Consider the following 10,446-nt stretch of genomic DNA (forward strand, 5'->3'; position numbering starts at 1 on the left):
CAACCCAAATGCTATTAAAGCCACTTTCTCTATAGCACGAATTGAGGGAACAGAACTTGAATTGGCTCTCCTAACTGGGCCATGGCCACGGTGACCTCATTCCACATGCTGACAAGTGGCTCAGCTCGGTGCCAGCCACAAACACACACACCCACATATCACCTCTGTCTCACTCTTAAAATTCCTCTCTAAACTATGTTTGTATCCGCTCTGCATCCCTGCTTTAAACATGAATATATGTGTATGTGTGTACATATAAATAAATATATATATGCCTTTACTCGTAGTGGTGAGTCTTAGCTCAATTCTCTTGCCTCCATGTTCTTTTTCTCTCTGCCTCTCTGTCTCCTCCCCCGCTGCTCTCCTGCCCTGCCTGTGGTTGGTGGCAGATGCAATCATCAGCACTTAGCAGCCATGTCTGATCGATGCCAAATAATAATCTCTGGGTGTGTTGTGTGCAAGTCATGCAACAAACACTCAAATGTTCCACTAATCAGAACGATGCACAGTTAAGCATGCACAAAAGCCGCTGCTCTACACTTACATGTACAGCAAAGTCTTATTTGGTTAAGCGGTATAGAACACGTGATTTATTTCCTCTTATGGCCTGATAAAAAGGCACCAGTGACCGTATGTTGAGGTGAACAAAAAAACATAATGAATCTATATATGACTTATAGAAAATCAAGCAAAACCACCATATTGAACACATTCAGAAACACTGTATATGCTAGACATGGGAATCACATTGCACACTGTTGGAGCTACTGTTTTGCTAGAATGCTAAATGAACCAATGACATGTATTATGTATGCTAGCATAACGGCCCAGCTCTGTCTCCTCGCTGCAGTTGCACTGCTGTGAATAATATATAGATGTCTGACCCCTCCCTGGCCCAGCTTGCAATTCTCCTCTGGGAGGATGCAGTGAAATTGAGCACTCGGCTTTGCCGTAAGAGGAGCAGGCCGCACGCAGAAAGCTGAACAGACTAGAGCTGCGTCACAGAGGCTGCAGCGCTGGCCTGTCTGCATGGGGTGCCTCCATTATATCTCCTGCTCAGATTTGGCCTTGAAGAAGAGACGCCCCAATAGTTTGTTTGTCTTTCTCCATAAGATCTCACCTCTTTAGTCAGAATCAATCCTCTAATCTCTCCTCTTTCATCACGTATGTGCCAAAAGAACAGGTTGTAACTAGAGCATCCGACAACTCTCTCTCCTCCCTCTCCTCCCAAGATTCAGGTCAAGAAATCTTAAAATAATTCCAGTGCGAAAAACAAATCAGGGCAACGATGAAGTCAAAATAGCAAACCATTGTAATGTAAATCGAGCAGAGAGAACGCAGGGAGTTTCCATAGGAGCCATTTAGGTTATTTATCATAACTGTCAGACGTTTACGACAGTATACACCGTTCTCATGAAAGCTAAATGGTGTGAAATAACTGCAAGAGACACTGTAATCACAAGACTTTGTCCCAAACCCGACACTCACTCTGACCATTATTGCCTGACTGTAATTAAGGGGCCAAATTAAAAAAATTGACCCATCCAATCACGAATCTGCACTGACAGAACATCTTCTCCTATCTCACAACGTCACATATACGGCAGCAACATTATGAATAAAAACAACGATTTGTGACAGAGGCTCTTGTGCTCGTGTGTTCCTACAGCACAAGGAATACAGGATCATGACATACTGCTGTGTCATGCTCCTGCTAAGACCGGGTGAAGGGAGGAGCCACTCTACACTGATAGCTCGCACATTTGCTTGGGAGATGTGGATGCAGATGGGGTGGTGCCGGGGCTAAAGAGAAGCAGGCATGCCAGTGTTAGGTGTGGGGGGAGAGGGACTGGGATGTGATGAGGATGGGGTTGAGGGCTGGAGAGATTTGAGTGACAGATTGTAAGGGATGGAGGCTTTAAGCTTTGAAGAGGCTGCTTATAGCTGCTGGAAAGGAGACAACCGGGAGGTTAATGAGGAGGCTAACATGCAACGGGATCACAGTGTACTCAAATTGCACATGTCAACCGACAGATATGACCCCACACGGCAGTTTCAAGCAGTTAACAGTCTCTTACACTTTAACTAGCCCAATAGTCTCGATATATCCGCCATGCTTCTATCCTACTAACTCTCTCTCTCTGGTAGAATCTATTCAACACCATCCTCTCTCCTCTAAATATGTCCTTGTCTCTGATTGCATCCACCTGGTTAATTTCCTCTTTCTTCTTCCTCCATCCCCAACCCCAGATGTCCTACCTGGTCCAGGGAGCCCCGTCTCCTCAGCGCCCCGTTCTGGATGTTTTTCGGTGGGCACAGATCTGTGAGCGCTCTCCCCCGGCATCGCTGGCTCTCTTTGGCTCTGACGCAACAAGAAACCGTACAGCCGGAACAGACAAGGTGAACAGGGAGAGAGTGAGAAAGAGGAAGAAGGGGAGGGGGGACCTGAATGCGCAGCGACCCAACACGCAGATCCTCCCTGCAGCACGTGTCTATCTATGTGTGTGTGTGTGTGTGTGTGTGTATGAGACAGATAGAGAAGAGTGAGAGATGAGAGTATACACTGGTCTCTCTCTGTGGTGCAGCAGTGATGCTGCTGTAGTGGGCGTGTGCTTTAGAGCCTCGTGATCCAGTTCATCTGAATATACAGTATGTGTGTGTATGTGTGTGTGTAGATACTGAGAGGGAGCTGCAGTATCCTCTCTTGTTGCCCACATCCTGATTCCCTCCCTCCTTTCCTTGCTATCTGTATCTCTCTCCCTCCCATCCCAACCGAGCTGACTGGATCTTGGGGGATGATGTCAGCAGATTTGCACTGCTCACTCAGTGCTGCCCTCAACCTTGAAGGAAAGGACCAGTACTGCAAAAACAAGAGGAACATGGAGAAATCGAGCAAAGGAGGGAGATTCAAGAAAAACCAAACCAACATTGTGAAAGAGAAACAGAAAACACAAACAAAAGAGACGGAAACAAAAGTATACAGATAATTCTGCCATCTGCCTCCTGCTCTGATCGCATTAATTCCTCTCGGTTACCCTGAGGGGAAGCTGCAACATCGGTCTGCTCTCCATCTTAGCCATCTCTTCTGCACTCCTACTTGATTTACCTCAACTTTTGTAGACAAAGCGTAAGGGAGATATAGATCGAATGAGAGGGGGAGGCAGCACCGAGCCAAATGATCAGCAATGATAGTTACCATGGCAACCTACAACTTCCCATGATAGATTGCCAGCTCAGCAGAAGTGCTGCATACTGGATAATGTCCAATAGCTCACTTGACCTAAACAAATATAGCAGTTGATAAATAAAAAAGGTGTTTGTACATTATCATCTCATCTGAGCCCTGTGCACAGCAGAACATAGAATAATTTACCAAGATCGTTTTATATTAAAATACTGTTTGTGTGATGTTTTGCATAGTGATGAAGAGTCTTTGCTTTAATAAGAAGATGGGCTACACCTGCACACCCATCGGACAGACGATACGACCACGGAGATCAATACTGGAGCTGCTAGCTGGGTTCTTTTTCATGAGACAAATCAATCCATTAATCCCCACATATTAGGGAGAATGAGGTAGGCGGCCCCTGATCATGTGATGGATTATCAGAGAAACCATTAATTGTTCATGTTTGTTGTTTTCTGTAACCTTATTTTGTGCTCTGGCTTTGTAATATTCTTAAGATCCCTTTCAGGTGAACTCTGTTCGCTCCACAGCCTCTAATGTCAGAGCTGCTGCTGCCCATGATGCTGTGTCAGCAGTTTCAAGTCAGCAAAGTGTTTACCTGTGAGTTTTACCCCAACATAGATTCACTGGATATTTAGATATAAAACAGCCAGAGAAAAAAATGAAACTCATTCAAATGTATCTACAATGCAAACGTGCTATACTGAGTGACTTAAAGAATACAATTAAAAACTATTTATGAAACTAAATAACATACAAGCTGTCACTTATGTGAGAAAAGCTGTGAAGATACTTATCAACGCTGCTCGATGACAATTCAATAAGTGTTTTCAAATACTGATCACATGCAGCAGCATGCCAGAGAGGCGTGCTACTCGCTGCCACATGGGAAATTATGCAGCTCTTATCTGAATACCACACCAGATACAATCGACTGCAACAGGCCCCTGACTATGTGAGAAGTGACAGACAAAACAAGTAAAAATGGCAATAAAACAATTTATTCCATGACAAGCGGACACAAATTCAGAGATTAAATTATTGAAATCTATTCACATGCCAATATTAAACCCAATGTATTGGCCTAAATTATACAAGTGAAGCTTCTGTTGATCATATAACTTCTACAGAAGGACTTTGTATATACTTTTGCAATTATTTCCATCTCTCTCTATGGCTCCAAAAGCCTCGCTTTAAAATCACCATGGAAACAGGGAAAGCCCCACGTGTTGCCAAGGGAACCAGAGCTAAAATCTGTTTGTTTTTTTACTGACAAAGTATGACAGAGCTTTTCTGCAATGCACGTGGGTGTGCGTGTGTATTCCCTGTGGGCCCATTGATTGGGAAAGCTCAGATTTATCCGTCTGCCAGACTCATTGGTTCACTTGGCCATTTCCTCGGCCACGGCCTTCCCCATTTTAACCTTCAGGTACGCCAACTTCTGCCAATCTGTTTTCAGCTCCAGCCAGTCATAATATGGCACCTGAAGGAGGACAAAAAGGAAGGATTTGAAAACATTCCTTTTAAGAGCTACTGAGCATGTACCATGTCATCATCAGTGAGCGCTTAAGAGAACACACTAATAGTTACACATTTAATAGGAAATGATGGTTTTTAGTCTCATGTACATGCGATTGCTCTGGTAACAAATCAATCAACAATGCAAAACTGAGGCAAATGACAATTGGCTGAGGTGGGTGTCCTAGATGAGAGAGAGCGCTTGCATTGGCCTAGATGAGACGGAGCTGCAGCAGCAGCTCTATTTATACCACAGACTGCAGCAGAGCCCACCTGAATATCTCCTCTACCAAAGTTGCCTCTGTTCTTTGCAATATTTCTCACTATCACAGCTAACACAACACACCAGGAAATTAATGTGTGGAATGGAAATGTATCTGAAGAACAAGTAGCTTGTAGTCACTAAAGTAGTAACTACAACACAAACACTGCATCATATATGGGTTTTCTCATTCACTCGTCTCTCCCTACCTCCACTGTGATGAAGCCAGCCAACTGGAGATGTCTCTTCATCATGGTAAACCGTCCCAGAAGGTCTTTACTCTTCGAGCTGAAGTTTGGAAATTCCCAACCCAAGAAAGCGAACCTAAAAACAGAGGGAGATGAATGGAGCAAAGAGGATCACTTTTTATTTTAGACAGCTAGAGCAAGAGATGCAACCTTTTCAAAAGGGAGAAAAGCAAACATCAATCTTGGACAAAACCTAAGGCCACAGGATTCTCCTCTGTGACTCACCGATGTGCCCCTACAGGTAAAGCCTGGTCCCCTCCGACACCGGGAAGGTGAGCGGCTTTCAGCATCAATATATCAACTGGTTTGTTGTAACAATCCAACACCAGCTCACCATCTGATTGGAGAAAGGCATGTCAGTGAATAAAGATATTCACCGTAACAGAGAAGGTTATGAATGTTACTTTCAGTGTAGAAGTCTTGTAAAGCTCCAGTAAAAAGACGAACCTGACACCATGACATGTATGCGATCTCAAAGTATATCCTATACGGGCAACTCTTACCAATAGTCCATCCATAAACAGTGTCAACCCCAGTGCGAAGGTTCTCCGTCCTCCCACCAACCAAACTCTGTAAACTCTCTCTAAGACTGGTCTGCAGGGGGGAGAGGGGGGCGCTTCTGACCGGGACAGACGGGGCCTTCAGGAGGAATGGAGTATCTGAGGAACCAGAGTGCTCCAAGTGGAGAGTAGCAGCAACGTGGAGGAGCTTCAGGCGATAATTCTCCACTCGAGCTGGCCTGCCCTCTACGGACAAAAACAAACAGAAGTAGAGTGAGACCAGACAGGCCACTGACACTATTTTCCAAACCAGTTCAAACATGTTTTAGTCATCAATGCTTCAGATGTCCCTGTTTCACCAGAAATGTATTGGTGCAGCACTGCCCTCTACTGAGACAGAGTGGTCATTTGGCAGTCAGTTCCCAGAAGGTACTACATACTACTATTTTTATATATATATATATATTACTACATATACAGTATGTATATGCTGCAGTCATTTCATTAATACGGTGTGTGGGCCAATTAAACTCAGGGAACTATTACCAGGTGCCTGAACCACTTTCACAAGCCTCTACTAGTGTTAGCAGGTACTTTAAACTGCTGACTGTATGTATTCTGTAATTTGAGTGAATATGCATATTTATTCATTCACTATTTGTCAAAAACAGTACAAGTAAAAAAGCATGAATGCCCACAGCCATGAGTCTTACCTGACAGTTTGCTCACATGATGTTGCTGCATGAGGGGGAAGAGGTAGCGGGGCTTCGCCTGCTGCAGCACACACAAAGCCCAAACCACGTCAGTCTGCAAGAAGGGCTCCAGCTCGGAGAGAGCGCCCTCCAGCAGAGAGTGAACCTTGACACAAAATGGCACATATCAAGAGTACGTCCAAGGTGGGGAGGCACAAGCAACCATGTGCAGTCACCAAACAGCCTTTAATAGTCCTGGTACCTTGATAAAGAACTCTTCTCCATTGCTGGGCTGAAAACTCAGTCTGGCAAAAGTCATGAGCAGATTACAAAGCTGAAGGGTGCTGTAGTTATGACAGCTCGCAGTGAAATGCTGGTGAAGAAATGCACAGAAAATATTACACAGTGAACGAGAACATATTATTTCAAATATCTTTTCACAATGAACTGAATTAGTTAGTGATGACTCACCTCAGCAAAGGCCTCAAAGAGAGGGATGTGGAGCCACTTCAGGAAGCCCAGTGATTTAGCACAACGTGTGACATCAGCAGAGCTGAGCAAAGGAACTCTGGGTAACAACTCGGAGGCCATTCGCTGAAATACCTGAGAATGGTGGAAATTCAACTTCCCTATGGGAGAGCAACGACAAAAAGGGGACTGTTAGAATTAAACAGGCCATTCTGTTCTGGCCTGCACCAGACAAGCTGCTTACCACAATGTTGACCACTATAAAGCAAAGGTAGTGGAATATGCAAGTTGTATAATTGAGAGACGAGTTGATTTGACATTAAAGGTTACATGTTCAGTGTTGGATGATGCGAGTTTGAAGTTATCCCTGGTCTCAAATGCATTCAGCCACCAACTTCCAAGGCTGGAGCTTTTCCTCAACTAGCTTCCATTTCTCTGCACTTATCTGCTGTCTGAATTAAAAAAGTAAGACTTTAGCTCTTCAGTAACACATCTTCTTCACAGGTAAAGAAAGGAAGAGGAAAGAAACCAAAAATTGAAAGATGGGGCAATACATTCGTGGATAAACACTATAATAATGTGGTTCACGGACTCCATCTGTGTTATTGAAAATGTAACAAAGTTATTACCGTATGCAAAAGCAATGTCAAGTATGAGTGGAGTGGTGAACTCTGCCGATGACTTCTGGAAAAGGTGGTAGGACAAAGCTCGGAGCAGCGGGACTGATCTGCGGCCGCGAGCTGCCAAAGAAACACAGACTCTGCGGATCTCGTCTGCCGAGAAGCCCTCTGCGAGCTCCAAAGCCTACAACAAAGACAGAGCGTTGCACTATGGTTTGGGATTATGGGCCAATTGACCTTCGGCCACATGATCCAATGGGTATAGGGTAGACTCATGTTGTACAATTATTTATACTTGCTCATTTAAAAAAGACAGTGATCACTGTTTTCACAAACTGGCTACCCTAGAATTCAAAATATTCTAGCTGGTGAATCGTCATCATTGACCAAGTAAATGGTATTATGTTCTTTACTATATACATTTACAATTTATACCACTAAAAGCTTGTGTGATATACTCTTTCAATGACCGTATAACATTCATTTCCCATTCCTTCTCGAAGGGAAAATACTTCCAAGCTTTTCGACAGCAGTAACTATTCTGGTCGAGTACATACAGGGACTTTTCGGCAAGGTTAACATATTTAGTTGGGCCGTTAACTTTGTGGTGAATGGCGACAGATGTTTTTAACCCTGATACCTTGTCTTCGAGTCTTTCTGTCAAGGCAGGTGACATGCGTTGACCATTGGCTATCAATCCACTGAGAGTTTTAGCATCAGCAATTTCAGTCCAACGCAGTTCCAGCTGTTTTAATGCAGCGTTCACTAATGCCACGTCTTGCTGTCCTTTCCTGCCTGCTCCCCAATCTGCCAGATAGCCCAACTGCTTGTAGGTTAGCCTGCGGACTCGCCACAGGATCTCAGTCTGGACAGAATTGAGTACTGAATCAGTGGCGGGCAGACCAATAATCCAGAAAGACTGCAGGACAGACACAAGATTGCCATTCCACACTGCAGACACCTGGAAGAAAACCACACATATAAATGAGAAATCACAATCTCAACCGGCAAGCACAAGAGCTTGGTTTAGTCATCAGTTACCATACACAATAATAACTCCGTCTACATCCGTTTGTGACTTACTCACCTGCCTAGATAGTGTAGCCATGATATCCAGTAACCTTGAATCTCTCATCAGTTCTGCTTTTTGGTCCTTAAACTTGCCCTTCGTCCTGAGCACCAACTGAGTCCACTTCATCAGGGCATTAGCGGCTTGATTACCATTCTGTCCGTGTTCGGCCCAGGCCAACAGGATGTCATCTGGCACGACTGCCTTTTCCAACAACTCATCCAGGTGGGTCCGCTTCGGCGTGTTTGGAAGGAAGACTTCTTTGTTGATCGTCGTTCCGACGCACATTAACCGTTCTGTAACTGTTGGCCAGCCCTGAGCCCTCCTCCTCTCTGCAGGCCCAGCCACAGGCGGAGGCAGGCGGGCAGCGGCAGCTGTCGTCTTGGAGGAGGCCCGGCACATCAGACGGGCACATCTGCCCAAAAGGCGGCTGGCCATCGGAACCGAGAGTCAAGACCGTGGCGATGGGGAGGAGAGAGAGTGAAAGGGTTTCTCACAACTCAGCCGCTGACTTTGCCATCATACACCTAACCAAGAGAGCAGAGGAGCATTCAGCAACAGTGGTAATCAGGACAGCTTACCAGGTCAAAGGGTCATCTCAACATTGACAGCTCATTGTTCATTTGCTTAATGTAGCAACAACTACCTCGTGTCCAATATCAACATTCATGTGGACCAAACTATCTTTCACTGGCGCTCGGGTCGTGTAACGTGACCATCGAGTGTAACGGTAACCCTTCCACGCAGGTACACAGTGCAACAATGTGGCTCGGTTGAGAGGAGTCAACTACGTCTGTCGCTATATCAGTGATAGACAGCCCTGCGCGTTACACCGCGAGGTTAACGGAAGCGGCTGTCTGGGGAGGAGATGTTCTCCTGTCCTGTAACGTTAGATCCTGACCTTGTCGCTTCAGGAGGAGACTCGCTGAAACGTCGCGGACCGGCACGCTTCGCTCCTCCTCGTCGAGCTGAGCGTTGTTATCAGACGCAGAGTAAAGACAGAGCCTCTTCGCGCCCTCAGATAACACGCGGATGCATGACTTACCTGTAATTAACGATAACTTTGGCGAAAGCCGTTCACATGGAGCTTGCTTGTCGGTAGCCGTCGCAAGAAAATGACGTCGCATGGCGGTGTCACGTGATGCAGCTGTAATTGGCTAGAAATGCAACTCCTTTGCAAAGTCACAATTAAACTCGTATTTTCTAATATATTAGGCTCAGTTTACTGTCACACTGGTGTTGCGACTTTTATATCATCTTAAAGTGTCGGGTGGGGGCAATTAATACATTTTTAAAATGTAACACCCGTCTTGTTTTAGTTGGAGGAGTTTAACATATTTATATCCAGATACAACAGATACGTGTTTTTTCTGATTGGCTATTTTGTAGCCCTTTTGTTGTTGTTGATTGGCTGATAAGTGGCACCTCACAGCAGAACTCCAGGGAGCGCTTGATTCCTCCACGGTGAGGGCAACGCGGCTCATGTTGGCGCGCTGCGGCACATTAAAACATTAAATAGCCGAGTTTTTTTAAGCGTGATAAATACGATGTGTGGCGGGAGTGCGTGACTTAAGACCGAAATGAGTGACTGTCACTCAATGCGTGACACTTGAGAGCCCTGTATGTATATATATAAATATATACATACATATATATATATAATGTTCATAATTGAAGGAACAATAATCGAGTTAACCTTACGTTTAGTCACTGTTATGTGTCAAGCTCCAGAAATGCTTGATTTTACAGTTCATGAAATGCAACTCTAGAACTTCTCTCTCTGTATGCCTTTCTTAAGATTGTATTTAGTGCCGTATTGACAAATTACAGTTTACAGTTTAACAGACTTATTTTTTTGTGACACATTCATCCCATCTCATGC

At 44.8% G+C, this 10,446-nt stretch overlaps 1 protein-coding gene across 2 annotated transcripts; it reads right to left on the bottom strand.

Annotated features, from left to right (window-relative positions):
* Positions 1–4,170: 4,170 nt before the first annotated feature.
* tbrg4 (transforming growth factor beta regulator 4) lies at positions 4,171–9,707 on the bottom strand. 2 transcript variants are annotated; one of them, XM_056443523.1, is made up of 11 exons: positions 9,610–9,707; positions 8,583–9,091; positions 8,136–8,456; positions 7,505–7,679; positions 6,879–7,036; positions 6,670–6,780; positions 6,429–6,573; positions 5,719–5,961; positions 5,441–5,552; positions 5,177–5,291; positions 4,171–4,670 (listed from the first exon to the last, which is right to left on the bottom strand). In XM_056443523.1, exons 2-11 carry the CDS (start codon positions 9,000–9,002, stop codon positions 4,569–4,571), a joined length of 1,902 nt encoding a protein of 633 aa, XP_056299498.1. In that variant the 5' UTR covers positions 9,003–9,091; positions 9,610–9,707; the 3' UTR covers positions 4,171–4,568. The 2 variants fall into 2 exon arrangements, with proteins under 2 accessions (XP_056299498.1, XP_056299499.1); XM_056443524.1 differs by lacking the exon at positions 9,610–9,707 and adding an exon at positions 9,466–9,567.
* Between the last annotated feature and the right edge of the window lie 739 nt (positions 9,708–10,446).

This window comes from Pseudoliparis swirei, chromosome 22 (genome assembly GCF_029220125.1).
Source record: "Pseudoliparis swirei isolate HS2019 ecotype Mariana Trench chromosome 22, NWPU_hadal_v1, whole genome shotgun sequence".
Taxonomy (NCBI): Eukaryota; Metazoa; Chordata; class Actinopteri; order Perciformes; family Liparidae; genus Pseudoliparis; species Pseudoliparis swirei.